General features: G+C 40.2%; 3 protein-coding genes across 4 annotated transcripts in view; 2 read left to right on the top strand and 1 right to left on the bottom strand.

The window, feature by feature from the left end:
• Positions 1-19,002, top strand: part of LOC145453504 (B-cell receptor-associated protein 31-like) — a 457,607-nt gene that overhangs the window by 18,735 nt on the left and 419,870 nt on the right. The gene's annotated exons all lie outside the window — the stretch shown is intronic.
• Positions 1-19,002, top strand: part of LOC145453484 (sushi, von Willebrand factor type A, EGF and pentraxin domain-containing protein 1-like) — a 61,198-nt gene that overhangs the window by 3,862 nt on the left and 38,334 nt on the right. The gene's annotated exons all lie outside the window — the stretch shown is intronic.
• Positions 2,836-5,879, bottom strand: LOC145453509 (uncharacterized). Its single transcript, XM_080331482.1, has 4 exons — positions 5,412-5,879; positions 4,835-4,961; positions 4,613-4,775; positions 2,836-4,550 (listed from the first exon to the last, which is right to left on the bottom strand). Exons 1-4 carry the CDS (start codon positions 5,456-5,458, stop codon positions 4,399-4,401), a joined length of 489 nt encoding a protein of 162 aa, XP_080187608.1. The 5' UTR covers positions 5,459-5,879; the 3' UTR covers positions 2,836-4,398.

Raw genomic sequence — 19,002 nt, 5'->3', positions numbered from 1 at the left:
CTTTGACATAGTCTGAATTGAAATAGATTGACAAACATGACTACCAACTTTCAACCCAGTCATATTTAGAGAGTATACGCATATTGATTTGAAACAAGTAATGAAACCTTACAACTCTATTCACGACTGAGTTTTCCGTTTGTCAAATAGAGTTTCAGTAAATAATATCACTATGCTATCGCGATATTTTAATGTGTTACTACGCACAATCGAGTCAATCAATGAAATAGCACCTGTTGTAAATATTTCTAACTTGACAACCACTTGTGCATACCGCGATCGAGTTGCAACGCCATGAGTTAAATCGGAATAATTCAATCTATTTGTTGAAACCTTGAACAAGCTATCTGGTTATTTTTTGTTGCAATTGAGTTACGGAAATAGTATTACGTCTCGATATTTTAACATTTTACCATACTCCATTGAGTCAACAAGGAAAAACCTTGTCAAGTAAATCCGTTTGTAACTGACCCAATCGACTCTACAGTATCCGTATGGAAAGTAGACAAGATTACGCGAGTACATACAATCGCTGCAATCTAAAATTCATAGCAAGTTCAGTTGTAGTCATATACCGCCAACTCATCTTTTTTGTTCAACTGTAAAAGTAATTACTACTCGGTATACTCTATAACAGTGGTTCCCAACCTTTCTCGGTGGCAGGGCCAAATTTAGAATTTCAGAGTGCGGCCGGGGCCGCACGAATACCAGGGCAATGAAAGGAACCCAAAATAGTCACCAAAATATGAAAATTTGCATTGTTCCGATCATTCGCTTGACGCCATTGGCCATTGTGTTGCCGCGCTCCCGTTGTTCAGAACAATCAACCTTTGCTGGCTATTTGGGAGTAGTTTTATTGCCGTAGCGAGATTTCAATTCGTATTTTTGGAATCAGTGCGACACTTGCTTTCGATAAACCCCGACATATCAAATTATTCGGACGCTTGGGTCGCGAGCTATAGGACCACTAATTATGCTGCTTTTTGCCGGCTAAGCAGTATGCATCTCGGCGTATTCAATCGTGAGTCACTTGTTGCACAATGCACATCTATCCGTAAATTAGTTATCAATACCGAGGGCCGTAACAGCACTTCGTCAGCCCCCCCCCCAAAAAAAATTCTCTTGGCCCCCCCATAGGGTGATAAACCGAACTTCGAAGCCCCCAGACCCCTCAGGCTATGTGGCTGTTTACCGCTATTTATCGTCTAAATCGGGTGTCCGTTTTAGGCAGATTCTCTCGACAAATCTCGACAAAAATTTCTATAATTCATGATTGAATCGGTCAATATAATCGGGAATTGCATATATATTGGTATCAATTTTTATCCTCTCTCTGCACACGTAATCAGATTGACCAGCTGAGCCGAGTGAGTTGTGTTTGAAAAGGTAGGACCACTCAATAATAATTAAACATTTTCGGGCGTATACCCGTTGGCAGGAACGAAACAGCACTTCGTCAGGCCCCCAAAACACTTGGGTCTTGAGCTCCCATAGGGTGATAAACAGACCCCCGTGCCGTTGTTCGCTTCTGCCACGAAATCGGGATCCCCGTTTAGTGACCCAGCGTGGAGCGCGAAAATTTTCGATAATTCAAAATAAAATAGGTCAATAAGATCGGGAATTGCATATATATTGCTATCAATTAATTACTTGTCCTCTCTGCTCACGTAATCAGATTTACCGGTAGAGCTGAGTGAGGTGTCTTGGAAACTGTAGGCGGGCCCGTTAATAATAATGAAACATATTCGGACGGGCGGAACCGTTGGTACGACTTCGGTACATGGTGTTATTTGTTATTTCGTGACCTCCAGTCTGCTATATCAAAAAATATAGAATCGCCCAAACGTACTAATAGGGATTGTGTGAACCTCTGAAAGGTTCAGGTTCGTGTGAACGCGAACCTTATTGAAAGGTTCTGTGTGAACGCGAACGTGAACCTCATGACGTCACGTGACGTCATATTGCTAATTCCAACCCTATATTTCAATGAAGTGATAGCCTATATTAATGTACACGATACCCAGCGACGACTCGGGCCACATAATGGCACAATGCTGAAGTACATATTGCCGTTTTAAACGTCGCTAAATGTATAAACTGAGGCAATGAAATGATATAATAATCCAATAAATCAATATCTTTCGTCGCTTCGCCAACAATTTCGACGAGGACTTGCCAGGCAATATAAGCTTACGCCTTAACGGTCCAGGCCAGACCCGAAAATGTATTCGGCGTCTGAGTATTGCTACATGGATATTGCGCAGAGTGTAAAACGGGTTTCTATACTTGCTACCGTTATCACTCCATTAACAAGTTATACAACAATTGCCAACACCCTAATCGCACGGATTTGGTTTCTATGATACAGCAAACATGCGAAGACAAGATTGACCCCGTACGATACTAGATTTTTACATCAGAAAACGATATCGATTGAATAAGCATCATTCGCTATCTACATGTAGTGTATTTTGCTCTTGATATTGTGTGATTGCCGGTCAAGCTCACAGCAGAGAGTCACTAAATATTCACAAACGGAAAGCTGGATATTTCGAGCAAACTTTTCCCAGGTAACACGGTCACCTGGGGACAACAAGGGACCAACGTGGGTCGGAAGCAGGTGACCGCGAGGGAAACCACCTGGTAACCACAAAATTGTGGCGGCTATATCTGTCGGTATTAGGTGGGGTACCACCTGGGTGCCCCACGATGCCGGATAGGTGCCACAGCCCGCCGCCGCAATCCACCACTAGCCCTGTCTCCCACTTCTGTACTATCTCATCCACCGATATCATTCCCCGAAACCTAATACAACAATATCTATTCACACAGTCATCGGGCAAATCAGTATATTGCAAAATTTATACATGCAGAGAAACTGTTCAGTTTGGCGAAAGTGAGTAGTAACAATAATAAACGAAGATGTATGGGTCACGGCAGAACATTAAACCCTTGTCCCTGTGGTGTTGCACGTTTGCTTGAAAAATTTGAGTGACCCACAAGTAATTCGAGGCAGTAATTTGAGGCAGCGATGAAAAAATTATCAAAATTGGCAAGACTTGAAAAAGAAGCAATTACCGCAATCTACCAAAAGAATACTAAAAGACATGGCAAGAATATGTACAAGGGCAGTGTCACATGAAGCAAGGTAATGCATGATAAAGAAATTGGAAAAGCATGTGCAAAAAGGCATCACATACAGAAAGGAATAGAATGATAAAAAACATGGCAAGAATATGAACAGAAATCATCATTATTATATGAAGCAGTGATCAATTGAAATCGGTTACCGTAGTCACTCAATATGCAAGTCAAACTTGATTACGTCAAGGCATGACGTTAATTAAAATCTGAAGAGGCAGCAGGTACGAGATCAGTTTTGAAATGTGAAGAGTTTGCAATGGGTAGTGGGCAATTCCTCTTTACCCTCAACAGTGCCAAGATGTTGATTATCAATTTATGTTCTAGGCCTAAGGAATTTCTGGTTGCAAATAATTTTGAATGCAACACACACATTCCAAAATTTTCAACTTAACACGTGGACCATTCTAATAGAAGGAATATGTCGTTCTATGCCAGGCAGATATTAAAACTAACAAGACGAGCCAACTTCAAATTCCACAATTCAACATAACGATAGACGTATGTTATTAGTTTCACAGCAGATACGCGGAATTTCTCCGTGCAAATAAATAAGCATCAACATCGGCTACAGAAAACCATCCAATATATTCAATGTAACATTCGTACAACGTACATTTGGGAGGTTTCCATCAAGATATGACTAGACAAGGAAATTACACGACTGCACTTACCTACTCTTTCAGAATTCTTCAATAGGTTTTGCCTACTTGCACCACTTACTCAAGCAACTATGTGTAGACTACTCCAACTTCTACTTGAACACTGTGAACAGTTTACGAAAAACTGACAACTTATTCTTTACAATGAGGATTTTGAAAGGTGGCTAGTAGTTTCAGGATAAGTTTGTTTGAAAAACAGCATGAAAAAGCCTCTTTATCTATAGTGGACGCATAAATTAGTCATTTTAAATTAGCCCACAGAGATACATATTTCGAAATTAGCCTCCCCGATTAACTGCTCAAGTATGGAATCCATTGAAAAAAGTCTACTCTCCGATACTAGTTTTTACATGTCTTGGAAATTGCTCCTTCCACTTCAAATTTGGTAATGCATAACTACTACTTGAGCACCTCCGGCAATATTTCAATGTCTTGGTATATCCTGACACAGAAACGACCAGAGTGCAATAGCCACACAGGCGAAGTAGCTTGGATTATCATACAATCGGAACACTCTTTGCGTGCTCACAGTTAAATGAAACGATTGATATTATGAATACGCCGCGCTTTTCTGGTTGAAGGTAACCCCAATGCTTCAGATTGTGGCATTGTCGCGCTCTTGTCTCTTCTTTTGTCCGTACCTTGAACCGCCGGCACGATCTCTGGAGTTCTGAAGCCATTTTCGCATGGAGCTTTCAACGTCCTTTTCGGTGCATTCTTTTGTGGCAAAGTTCATCTTGACTGCAGCTGTTCAAGATAAATCAGTCCATAACTGAATAAACTACTTCAAATTCTATCGAGCAACATACCAAAAACACTATTAAAAATTACTGTATCTTTCAGACGGATTTTGTCGTCCTTTTTTCCGAAGACACTGCAGCACTTCGCAAATTCATTTTTCATTAGTCTTGGCATTGTCCGCCTTATGAATTCGTCAATAGTATTTCCACCAACACCGACAAGAGCCTTCACCTATAAGAAAGCGCAGATTAGTACGCGCCTGCACCTTAATTGGCAGGGGTATTTTTTACAATTTGTTCAAATACTCCAGAATCACTTTTTACAAGCTGATCCATCTCTTTGAGTTCCTCGCCATCTTTAATTGGAAACGCGGCAGGGAGCTCTGTACGCAGAGACACTTTGAAGTGTGGCAGAATCCTATTTTAATAATTGACGTGATCAGATGTAAATTTCTGCGCGGTTTCACACTGGCGTCATTGTGGTATCTGAGTGCTTACATTGGTATGCAATAATCCAAATAATTGATCAGCCGATCTCTACTTATTTCATTACTCACAAGCTCGTAGAAGTTACAATGATAACAGCAAGACAATTCGCCCACCGCCGCCGGTGGCATACAACGAATGCTGTGCAATGTACAAAAAATAAGCGGCAAAACGCATTGCTGCTGAAAAGCAAAACAAAACTGTGGCACTTGCGCATCTTAGATGGACGCTCCTAGCGTATTAATTCCACTATGACATTTAAAAAATAGATAATACCGTACACCCTAATCGTGCATCTTGAATCCGAAATTATCTAGTTGGTCGTGACGCAAAGATCCGATCGGTGATCGGACTAGGCCTACTTTGCAAATTGTAATATTACGTGTAGAGCAACCCGCTTCTCCGTCTTTTAGGGATACCCACAATCATACACTTAGACTGCCGTGGCCTATCATTGGTGCGAATCCCAATTTATCAATGAGCGCTAAAACAGAATATAAAATATTAAATTTTAGATTTTCGAAACCGATATGATCGTATATAGCATTAGGGTGAGATCAGTTTCACTAACTTTACCGATCGCATTGCGAGTAGGGCTGTTCAACAGCCGTAATGGCGCGCTACAGTATTACCTACTACAGATAAATCTACACACAAATCTGTTTTTGAGGCCAGAGACGAGTGGTGCCTAATATCCGTACGTTCCTGATGACTACACTAATTGCCACTTAATATCCCTTGACAAACTCAATCTTCATCATCCAAACGAACGATTGATATAATTATCCATACGCATCATCTGATCTGACATATCTCGCCGCACTGCAATAGTTGTCTTACGCAGACAGTCCACACGCGTGAAGCCGCCATTATTGATTTCTACACACGCCACTCGACTCGCCTAGAATCGCGGCGGTGTCTCTCACTTCTCACATGAGAACTCGCGAGCTTGCATATGATTGGCTCACTTGTCACGACTGGGTGATCCCTGGAGCGACTAGAAGAAGTTTTCTTTCATTGGGAGTCTGGGACTTCACAAACATACTCGCAAATGTAAAACATCGCAATTGTGTGAACAATTCGAGTCACTCCCGGCGTGCGTTTTAGTTCACTTTTGTGTCGCATACGGTAAATTTATGTACTATTCAATTCATGTAGAGAAAGGATAATGGTCTCCTTGAGTTTATTATTAAAAAATCTCATCACTTCAAATCACCACAAAACTGCGATACAGTGAAAAGATAGGAAGGTGTCTTTGTGACGGAGTTCAAGTCGTAATGTTCCACCGACTATCATTGCGAAATAATAAATGCAAGTGTGCCTTACAACGGACGAAAAAATCCTGCTGTGGGAAAAATATAGCTATCGACGGGAAACTTGTGGGTCCAATGTGGGAACGGTGTGAGATATCGACACGTCTTCATTGACGTAAATCCCAGGCATAAATTATTTATTCACATATATTTATGGCGTAAAAGACTTCATGAGTTAAAATTAGTACATATAAGCGAGTGCATTTAGTGACGGGATCTATGTGGGCTTGGTGTGGTATTTTCGGGCCTATCATTGACTCTAAATTCCTCTTGGGATCGATGTGGGTACCATGTTATGAAACCATTTAATTTTATCACCCCATCAAACCACCTAAATGCCACGTGGGCACCAAGTATGCGTGTTACCTGGGTTGTTAGAAAGTAAGTAAAATTTTTGAAATTGTCAAGGTGTTGATCGTTTATGCTGCCAGTGCCATGCATAGAGCGGTTCGCAGTTGAAATGCAATAAATGTGAACCAAATAAGTTATAATGAAGTGAAAATTGTAATATATATGAAAAAGGTTCACAGTGCAGAACCTATACCAAGGTTCTGTTGTGAACGCGAACCTCAAAATTTCCGAAGTTCACACACAGAACGCGAACGTGAACCTCACATTCACACCATCGCTACGGTACTAAACTAAAAGATGCACACGATTTCAAATTGGTAGTTCTTCACTGGCATATAATTCCTCCCTGCGGTATGGTAGCCTATTTGTCTCGTGACGTTCAGATTGCCAAGACAGGAACATTCGGCACCAGTCATTTAGGCGCCTATGGTCAATTATACCTATAAGTATTTTGAATATACATAACGAAGTGTTCGGTCAGCGGAAGGGCAGTCTTTTTCGGCCAAGGTTTTCTCGCTGTCGATCGTTCTGGCACACTTCTTGGAGTCGCATGTTACATGGCCTAAAACTGTATATGTCTTCGTGCGTCGTGGCGCGGTAATGGCCAACGCCGATATGCCCACTTCTATAAATCTTGCGTATTTTATCTTGGTCGAAGAGTACCCAATAATTAAGGTACTTGGAAACTTGAAATCGCGCGCAGCGCGAAAAATCTTTGAAAAAGTAGCATAAAATTTCATAAAATACTCTATAATTTATGCTAATTCACTAAATAGTTTTGGGCCCCCATCGAGCTCGCTCCCCCCAATTGGGGGGCTAGGGGTGCGGCAGTTACGGTCCTGTCAATACCTATATCTTAACCTATATCTATAGGTACTGCCCGTTCAACTTGAAAGCTAGGGCACATTGCATTGAAACAGCAGTGACGTAATCTTAGCAGTCTACTCACAACTTTCCTGCAATCCTAATTGAAAACTCCGGACTCCAAGCCAAGCAAGAGTATTTATAAATGTAATTTTTTTTCATAAATCGATTTCTCAAAATTTTTGTGGGGGCCGCAAGAAGGCTAGCTGGGGGCCGCATGCGGCCCTCAGGGCCGCGGTTGGGAATCACTGCTCTATAACATAAAGTAATTACTACTCGGTGCACGCAACTTGAGATTAACATATGTTGAGAATATACGAGATTTGAAAGTCTGACCGACGTAGTTAAAAATTCATTTCTTACGATCAAACGCCGATGTTACATTGAAATTTATCATACTGTAAACATAAGGATAGACACACATCGATTTGACGTATGTAATAGTTGATCAGGTCTAGATTACTAAATTATTCACGTTAATTAGACCCGGCGTTGTGGTAAAGGTTATTATGACACAACAAGCATTTCAGTACGTCGTTATTAACATATTGAGTTGTAAAACTATGCGTGTCTGAAATGTTCTTGATTGGAAAATTATCCCACCTAGGTACAAATCACTCTGCATATCGCGGATATCAGAAAATATTTTACAAATATAATTGTTTCCAGTAACCAAGACTAAAGATGAAACAACAATTTCGTTTGCTGATTAACAACTGGTGCAATACCTTATTGTCGGAATCTGCGACATCGAATTGAAACATACGAACATTACGCAGTGCGAAAATATCAGTTTGAACTCCGGGGCGGCGTCATTTAATCCGTGTTAAACTCTGTTCACACTCACTGTCGAAAATGCGTGAAATGTAAAAACATTACGAGGTCACACTCTAAGACTTTGATCAGCGCAGAAGCAATTGGAATATCTTTACTGGATGCAACCTATTCAACCGGTCTTGGGTAATACAAAACTCAAAACAATAGTAAAATTGAAGTATGGGCTACACTGAAATCTGCAAAAATCTGTTTGTATTGTCGTTCATAGTAGTGATACCGATTTGAACCGCCTAAAATAATCGTCATCATCTAACCAGACTACTGAAATTCGTTACCATCACAAAGAAACAATTTGTACGACGTTTGCCAAATGTGTCCTATAGTTAGGTGTACTAGAATTATTTGTGTATCACATAGGCCTACACCGACAAAGAAATCGGAAATTTTTCCGTTGTCATTCGCTAAGTAGTGGGGCGGTTTAGCCCAAATATTCAAAAGGATTGTGCATTTTGTGATACAAGCACCAAATTTGGCACACATGTATATTAACATGTTGCGAACATTTTCAGATATTGAGCCACTCAGAATTCTCTCTTTATGTCCGCCATATTGGATTTCAAAATGGCCGCCATTTGAAATCTACATTTGCGATTATCTCGGGGCCTAATGCTGCTATTGACTTTATTTTGGTATCTAAATGTATGTTGCTTGGGTCAAGGAATCCAATGGTAACAATCTGCAATGCGTATTTTTACCAATGTGCCGCCATATTGGATTTGAAAATGGCGGCTTCACATAACATGGCCACTTATCGACTACATTTGTCGATATTATAGTCTAATGACTCGATTCTGGTGGTGGTGGTGGTGGCCAGGAAATTCAGTGAAGGCCATTTCACAGTTCTGAAAACGCAGAGGGTGTTCTCTTCAATCCCGATTGACCAGGCACATGAGCAAAATAATGCCTGCATTAAAGGAGACGATGGCGCAGTTGGGCTCACTAACAACTCTTGCCCTTCGTCGCTGGATGGTTGCGGGACCAGAAGTTGCTAGGGTGATAGAAGAATTCCATGACGGGAACCAATACTGGAGACGGCAAACAGCAGATACACGTCATCACGATCAGACGCCAAGTGTACAGGCCTCATTTGTGAAAGATGTTCGCTCCCTCGTCGGTGTCATAGAGGAGATGGGCAACCCATTCGAGGAGGAGAGTCAGGATCTTGTCGTACTGGACACAAATGACATTGCAGGTCCTGCTACCGTGGAGACCGTGATGAATGCCAAGAGGATTGGCCAAGAGCAGTTCGAGGCTTTCACCAGAGAGTGTCTGTTGGACAGAACAAAGGCAGTGGACGACCCCATTCCCAGAGGTGGTTAGTAACGAAGTACTTCTACTTTTTCGAAGTACTCAAGTAGTTTTCCTCTACTTCTGGTACGTACTCAAGTAGATCTCATTTTCGCTACTTCTACTTCTACTTCATAATATTTTGTGATCTACTTACTTACTTTTCACTATTTTCAGTTTGTCAAGTAGAAGTAGTTCAATCCTCCAATCAGGAAGATAGCCTGATGACTTTAGGGGCTGTTTTCACGGAGTATTAACATTTAGTTTTCATAAAAGTTGAGTAGAGCCCAGAATTTTCGTCGCGCTTCGCGCGCAATGGATGTGGAGTAACCACTATGGTTTCACGAAAGTATCGGTGAATATAATTTAGGTAGCGGGCTGGCGTGGTTCCGTTCACACCACATTGTCGCCATTTGCCCATATGAAATAATTCATCACAGTATATATGGCTCATCACAACGTTTGAAACTGATGTTTCGCAATCTGACATATCATATCGTAATCTAGCATGTCCATGGCGTGTCCTAATCTGGAAAAGTGGACTCTGACTTTTCTTTTAGTTTTAGAGCTGTTTTAGTATACCACCTTTGAAACTTTCTGGACTAAAGACATGAAATACATGTTCTGCTTTTAGAAGTAGTATTTATATTTCACTTTCAATTCCCAGTATCATATACGTTGAGTTCTAATTAATATCAGTTCTCGGGATAACATACATGTTGAATTATAAAAGCAAGGGTAGAATGCCTTTATTTTCCGGAAATAAAGCTACACAATATGGCAATTTTACGGTCCACCATATTTTTATTACCGTTTACTAATCGCGCCAAGTGTTTACACCGGTTCCTATACAACTTCTCCGTATTGCTCTTCGACTAAACTACGGGCCTTATAATATGGCGGAGGGTGCCATACCATTATATTTTCTAAACGTTGCTGTTCGAGAAAACGGAGGATTAGTATCGCATTTCCATATCAATACTATCATTTTCATCCAATGATCGAGCTCGGCACCTTTCGCATAGTTCAATTTGCACCTTTTGACAATCCATGTGAACGAATTAGGGTCGTTTTCACAACTACTTACTTACTTGAGTAGATTTAAAGTCGGTCAATTCTACTTCTACTTCAAGTAGTTTTAGGTTGCTTATGGAAAAAGTACTTCTACTTGTACTTGAGTAGATTTTTTCGTCGCTACTTCTACTTCTACTTGAGTAGCTTTCTTGACTACTTTGACCACGGCCATTCCTCGTAACAAGCTGAAGGTGTTCAACACTTCAACTCCAAGAAACCAGAGCAAAGGTCAGCAACAGCTCACCTCTGTCAAGAATGACCGTGAACTCTTCGCACGCCTGTACATTAGCTGCCAGACGAGGGATGGAAACCTTGAGGAGTTCTTTCTTTCGTCACGAGAACCAGGTATGTCCTCCTGCACTGTCTGCTGGTGGAAACCTCTTCACTGGTACCAAAAATGATATCATCACATGCTTGGAAGAAGTCTCCTACCCCAAGACAGAGACTCCTGTCACTACCTGTATAGTGCTTGATGGAGGGGCCATAGTCCAGATGCTGAAGCCGGCTGCATTAAAGACCTTTGAAGACTATGCACATCAGATCTTCATCCCATATATGTCTACGAAGCTGCAAACAGTGTCACGCCTGGATCTGGTCTGGGATACTTACCTTGCTGATTCACTGAAAGGTAGTACACGTGTAAAGCGGGGACAAGGCGTGCGGAGACGTGTGGTGGCCTCCGCATCCATACCAGGAAACTGGCAAAATTTCCTACGAGTGGACAGCAACAAGACCGAGCTGTTCAAGTTCCTGTCAGCAGCTGTCATGGAATGGTTTGAACAGGAGGACAAGCAACTGGTCCACAACATAGGCTACTTGTACTTGTGGCAGTGCTGAACTTGTTAACATGACACTGTTTACGCGTATCCTCAGTACCGATATATACCTAGCCTCAGATACCTATCAATCATACCAGACCATTGTAGAATGTCAGTATACAGTATACACCTAGCGTCAGATTTTAGACCATGTAGACATTTACAGACATAAGACTTTTACACCCATTTAACATGCTTGCATAAAATCATTCTTTTCAAAGTATCGTGTTGAATCAAATATTTCCTAGATAAGTTGTAATTACAATTATACAACAGACTATGAAGGATAACATTAAGTTGGAATTCGTACCATTGGATTGTGCATTGGATTAGGTTTGTGCATGCATTTGATTTAGATTTGCATATTAGAATTTTAGATTTGTGCATTTGATTTAGATTTGTGTGTTAGAATCTTAGATTTGTGCATTTGATTTAGATTTGTGCGTTAAAATTTTAGATTTCTTCATTTGATTTAGATTAGTGCATTAGAACTGTGCATTGGGTTGAGCATTGCATTGTGAAATTGGTACTATTGGATTCCTTGACCCAAAAAACATACATTTTGACACCAAAATGAAGTCAATAGTAGCATTTGACCCAGACATAATCGCAAATGTAGATTCCAAATGGCGGCCATTTTGAAATTCAATGTGGCGGACATAAAGAGAGAATTCCGAGTGGCTCAATATCTGAAAATGTTCGCAACATGTTAATATACATGTGTGCCAAATTTGGTGCTTGTATCACAAAATGCACAATAGGTTTGCTATGCTGCCCCACTAAAGGTAAATGCCATCACAATACTCAGTCGCTAAAATACCTTACTTGTATGTGATTGAATCCCCAGCAATTAACTCACTAAACCGAACTCCATTTTACTCACTCGACGGATTATGATGTTAAACAGCGTCGCTTAATCGGTGTAGGTCGTTTTTCTAAATGCAAATCATATCCTCCAAACAGAAAACAATTTTCACTCGCTTGGTAACGAAACCGAGGTGTAGGTCTTCATTCAATATTTTGTTTGTGTCAAATACTTTGCAATAAGCACACTGGAGTGGTTGAGCTTTACATCACCAAGCTGTCATTAGTAAATCAAGATTTCAGCCAACTTGTAACTGTATCGTTTACCTAACCGAGTTGTATGCACAGTTTGATATTTTTGTCATTTAGTGATTGCTGAACATACCACTTCGAAATACTCCGTTGATCTTTATTCCCTTTGTCGTGATAATCGAAGTTCATTTGTTTCGAATTCGTACCAACCGACTTTTCTATGACATGACGAATTTTTTTAAAGTTTTCACTTGGAAATCTATCTTTTCTCTGAGTAACAATATCATTTTCGTTTTGAAAACTGACAACCACACCCGACAATTTGATATTTTTGTATTTTCTTACAACGGACAGCGACAAAATATACACCAACAACGACTCCGATACATTTCTGTAATCACATATTCACTTGTTCCGGTGCATCCCATCAAAATCATCGGTTACCCGCATGCAATGTGCTGTTGTACATCGACATGTACGTTGTCGGAATTGGACAATAGGTTGCGATATGTCTGTGATGTCCGGGTTCGTGCTTTGGGTTTTCCAGAGCCAAAATGTCTGAATAAAACACCTACTCGACTTTGGTAACTGGTTGTTACACGGGTAATGGTGTTCGGAAAACGGTTGAATTTATGTTCCCCATCGTGCTAACAGCCAATGTTCCCTCTAAGCTGCGCACGTGCGCAAATGCGCAGTGCTTCCACTGTCTCTGCGCACAAAAAATCTAAGTTGCGCACAAAAAATCCGAAGTGATGACCTTCTTTTTAGTCGTTACGCACTGTTTTCCAAGGGTCTGCGCTGTGAGTTGATGAGTGTGCGCAGACCCGTCAAAAATTAGAGGGAACATTGCTAACAACCCCGGGTTACTTGTGAGTTTCCTCGCACATGTTTACTATATTGTGTCGTTATTGGTCAATGTATGTCTCAACATTCAGTTTGAAATCGGAAACCCTGATAAAGTATGTAACCTGATCCGGATATCAACTCTGAATCGATAAACCAATGAACAATATTCAAGTAAACATGTCAGTGGGAAGCCTGGCATTGTACGATATCAACCTGTGCGCTGTACTCTGGTATGTAACTTGACAGGGCAATTCTGAATAAGTGTTCCAGATTTGCATTAATTAGGCGTGTTTTGTGTTTGTTATTGATGAAGTTCATGTCCGAAAAGGCTGATTCACAACGAGAAGTTGAACCATAGACACTTGCAACCTTCATAGCTGTTGCGCATACACCACTGTACTTTTCCGTATCAACAAGCCACCAAACGTTTGCTGCAGACTGAGGTGGGGGTCATTTTGCAGTGTTACAATTTCAATCCCCAACTGTTCAGCATCCAAAAATGACAAGATTTCATTATACCGGACAGCAGCAACGATTACATAAAGTTAGAAACATCGTATACTAAACTGCGTTGAGTGTAACAGAAACAAGCTGTGTCAAAAGATGCAATACGTAATGGGTATACAGATATTCAAAATCTGCTAGTACTTCACGGCAATCGAACTCCGAATAGTAATATTGTTTACTACCCTGGCATTGTCCTGGACGTCTAGCTATCATAACGGAACCGCCCGCCATTTCAAGAAGACCGTGAATGGCATTCCGTCATGTCGCCTGTATAGGCAATGCGCCGTATCTTCAATTTCTGGTGATTCCATCACATACATCTATATATTACCAGTGTTGGGATCAAGTCACTACCTTCGAGTCACGAGTCATTTCGAGTCATTGCACATTTTGACTGAGTCAAGTCAAGTCAATCGATTTTCGAAGGTGACTCGAGTCAAATCAAGTCACTCGATTTTTGGAGGTGACTCGAGTCAAGTCGAGTCAAGTCACAATTCAAGTCAATTTGCCTTTTCGAAGTATGAGGCATGATTACATCATTGTATTTTGCTAGCTGTGTGAAATACAGATTGAGTGGTCATTGATTTTAAACCGGTGAACGAATATAGAGTTAAATATACACACAACAAGGCGCTGTATAACTCACATAGACGTAGAGCTGCTAAACTACGCAAGTAATTGCATAGCCTCAGTTTATAGTTACCAGCCAAAATAGAGAACAGAGAAATGAATTGATAAGATGCAATACATTACCCATTTACAAATTGATATGATACCATTCGAACCTGCGCCAATGGTTGAGGACTACATAAACTATATTCGAATTCAATTTCAATAAAACAGGAGGTTTGGTTAAGTTAAGAACAGAGAACAGAAATAGACATTTTACTATTAAATTACTTTACTATACTAGTGTACGACAATAAGCTGTAAGCTTCGATCAGTTTGTTTGTGGTCAATTTATTTGTAAGAGAACAATGGAGGCTCAGTAAAACGTACGATCATTGAATACTTGGTCGCTCACACGGGTTACACCAGCGTTTCGCGAACAATCCGAACATATGCAAGATACAGTGATTTTTATCGACACCGATTACTTGATGACTTGAAATTGACTCGTCAATTTTGCTCCGAGTCACGAGTCAATCCACATTTCTGATACACCGAGTCAAGTCAAGTCAAGTCATTTTAGCAAAGTGACTCGAGTCAAGTCAAGTCGTACGAAAAAGGTGACTCGAGTCTGACTCGAGTCATCCCAACACTGTATATTACTAATTGTAATTGAGGATATTTTTAAAGTGTTTATATATGTAAGTTACATGTTAGTGTATTTTAAACAAAAATAGCTGAATCAAGCAATCTATATATTTAAAAGCTCACTGGTAATAATCTGACGAATATTGGTAAATACTGCTATTCCACCAATTTTTAGAACGGGCTCGCGGGCTACTCATCAAGTCCTCGCGGGCTACCTGGGGCCCGCGGGCACCGGGTTGGTGACCCCTGGTCTACAGACTTTGAATATTATTATCTTGTCACGACTGTGAACAGCAGACTATTTTGTAGGTGCGAAACAGCGGTTTGGAAGGTGCGAATAATCCAGACTGAAAGTTGGAATTATCCAGGTTGCGTAGGAATCAATAGACAACGAGAAAAGACTTGAGTTAGAACACGATCGGTCATTTGTCACGCTTGAACTATGACGTCCTCATGTAGAACCGTGTGAGCAATCCCTATACTGTAACGCTATCATGTCGCGTCTATACCAGCTACGTTACCATGTCACCGCGCCCATAAGAATAACGATATATTGAAGTCACAATCACTGTAAACGTTAGGATTAACTCGAATCGGTCATATATAATAATTTGGGACATACACATAAACAAAGGACCGATCACGTGATCACTATACTTGATATTCAAAGCCCCTTCACCACCACAGCCTATACCTGAAAGAGTCACCATGCCAGAGATGCCTATACCCAAAAGTACGACATGCCAACACGAGTTGTCGAGGCACCATGCGAGAGGGCCCATAAGAGCCCCCGGCACACCCAGAGCGATTATACTAACTGCTGCCCCCCCTCTTATAGTAAATATAAGCATTGAGGTAAGAGGTGGGCCACCGGACATTTCAAACCGGGAAATATGCCACGGCCAAAACAAGGTTGAGAACCCCTTGATCTATGTCTACATACTATAGCTGTTGAACCGGCTATATCGGGTGGCAACCGTCTGTAGGCTCATACAACATGTATTTTGGAAAGTATTTACACAATTATGGCATAATTATACAGCTTGAAGAAAAAAACATTTTCTAAAAGGCCTTTGTTTAAAACACCGTTTGAAAAATGTTTTGAACAAACATTTGTTTTAAATGCAAGCCTCGTCAGTAGTATAATTGCTCGGTCGTGATTCGCAAATATAAAAAATAAACAAAGATTTTGTGATTCGTAAAATATAATAAACAATTAAACACTTCCTGAATTGAAAATGCTGCATTTTGGAGTCACAAACACTGCATTTTGACACGCTAAAATCGGTCGATATCGTTTCGCGAAATATAATAAATAAGCAGAAACAGGAAATTCACTAAAGCGCGCTTGGTGCAGGTTGATTTTGAAAAACAGATGTTCGCGGCTGCATTTTGACATGTGTGACACAATAAAATCGTCCGTTTCGCGAAACAGGAAATTCACTAAAGCGCAGTGCGTTGTGCGATTTTGAAAAAAAAGATGTTCGCGGCTGTATTTTGACCTGTGTGACATACTAAATACGTCCGTTTCGGAAATTCAGAAACGCGGCCTGTTGTGCAAGACGATTTCGAGCGCGCGCGACCTATATTTCGAATGTCTCTGGCATCCTGCGCGCTGAATTGTTTCCCGTCCAGCTGCATGTTTTGTGCTACTATCGTATCGATTATTACACTAGTCCAGTCAGTGCGAAATAGTTTGCTAAATCTAGGAATCAGTCGCATGGTGTTACTTTAGTAATTAGTTTACCACAGAGCCAGCGTAGATGGTGATTCGAAAGCCAACAATAACCGCGCAGTCAGTGCTATTACATTCAGAAGTATTCAGTATTCAGCAGCGACACGAAAATATCACTTATTTCTGCTTTAACCCTAATCCTTTGCGAAGTTAACGCCTATTCAAAAAAGGTGTGAAATAATTGTAAAATCCTACGGTCGCTCACGGGATAATGCTTCAGACATAGCGATCTCTCACTCACTGCACAACCGAAGTTGAATCGTATCGGAACGCGTAAATTTGTCAGAGTTAATTCGTCACCTTGACATCGAAATAATCGTATCCAAAGTCTGTGAACATGGTACTGTGCTATATACGCTATTACGAATAGCGTTTCTCACTTGTAATGTTCACATATTGATTTGAAACATGTAAATTCATGAACTCCTACAACTATATTAGCTATCCGGTTATTTTTATCGTAGCTGGAAATGTAATCGCTAATACATCTTACCATGGTCAAGAGAGTTATTCACAGCAGCATTCACAAGTCCTAAATCCAATTTTCACTTACTCGATCATATCACTACAACTTGCAAACTTGAATAATTCATCCAGGTTGTATTCATGAGAATATTCAATCAATGTGTCAATTTGCCAACTTGAAATGAAACTCACTACACAAATCAAGTTGATTCGTATTTTAATTTGTTGATTCGGCACAATCCATTGAGAAATCCATTTAACGCGATCTGCCGATTCGAACGCAACCTGAACATTACTGACGCCAACTTTCAAAGACGTCGGATTATTCACACATCCCGCGCCGCTGTTTTCACACCTATAGAATCAATACCAACTAGCTCTACAAGAATCAAGAATCATAAGCATGCACATTATACAGTTATTGTATATATCAACTTGAAATCAAACTCTTAACAAAAACACGCATCTTATCACTTGCCAACTCTATATCATGAAAATCCTCGAAATGAAAAAATCCTCGAGAATGTTATGGTACGGCGTCGAAATCCACTCGCGAGATGTTCTATAGGAAAATTGAGATCAACTGAAATGAAATATTTTGACTTTGGTGTAGTGTGAATTGAAATAGCATCGACAGACATGACTAACAACTCTCACCTAGTCACATTTTGAGATTATACGCACATTGATTTGAAACAAGTAATGAAACATCGAAACTATCTTCGCGATCCAGCTTTACGTTTGTCAAAGATAGTTTCAGAAATACTATCACTATCACATCACAACATTTTAACATCTCGCCATACGCGAAAGAGTAAAATACAAAACCCTTTTCAAGTCAATCCGTTTGTAACTCACAAGACCAACTCTTTACCACATAGTTATTACCACATTAACTAAATTATCAGCTAACTCGTCATGATCATTCTTGAAATCAACGCAAACCTGGTTACTGACTTGAGTTAACCACAAAACAGCATCAATTTTTAAATCCTGCTTGTAGCTGTTGGATTATTCGCATTCGTCGATAGAGAATATTATTGAACTCGTAAGTATGCTATTTCAACGAAATTTCGTTTTATTCCAACCGCGAAAAATAACGTATAATCGTAAGACTTGAATCAAATCACCCATTTGTTTGATGATAACATACATTCACCAAAACATTATGGTGATTTTGTAAACTGGTCATACTAATTAATGCATTTGTCAATATTAAAATACAAGTCGTCAGACCCTTTTGTTTAAAGTATCATTTTTGTAAACTGGTCATGCTAATCAATGCATTTGTCAATATTAAAATACAAGTCGTCAGAACTGTTATGTTCTTGATCTTGTTTGAACAGTAACTCAATACGACGAGGTTGCAATAAGAAATCAGTATATTATCAGCAGTATGACTTTACGACAGGCGACACGATCCAGAGTGCAGTTAAATTAAAGACCACGAGACAACAGAACACAGGGTATAAATACAAGCATGACACACGAGGAAATAATGATTGGCTGAAATTACTAATCCTATAGAAAGAAAGAGTTCTACGACACCGAACGTAAATGCAC

This window comes from Botryllus schlosseri, chromosome 13 (assembly GCF_051294905.1).
Source record: "Botryllus schlosseri isolate E-star chromosome 13, Bs_hap1, whole genome shotgun sequence".
Classification (NCBI taxonomy): Eukaryota; Metazoa; Chordata; class Ascidiacea; order Stolidobranchia; family Styelidae; genus Botryllus; species Botryllus schlosseri.
Note: the sequence above shows the minus strand (reverse complement) of the source record. Positions and strands in the feature narration are given on the sequence as shown.

Excerpts from the sequence above, each read along its gene's own strand:
- LOC145453509 (XM_080331482.1), bottom strand. The coding sequence starts at position 5,458 with ATGATTGTGGGTATCCCTAAAAGACGGAGAAGCGGGTTGCTCTACAC. Across the intron at positions 4,962-5,411 it reads AGAAGCGGGTTGCTCTACAC|GATTCTGCCACACTTCAAAG; the intron begins GTAATATTACAA and ends TTATTAAAATAG. Across the intron at positions 4,551-4,612 it reads AATTTTTAATAGTGTTTTTG|CTGCAGTCAAGATGAACTTT; the intron begins GTATGTTGCTCG and ends TATCTTGAACAG.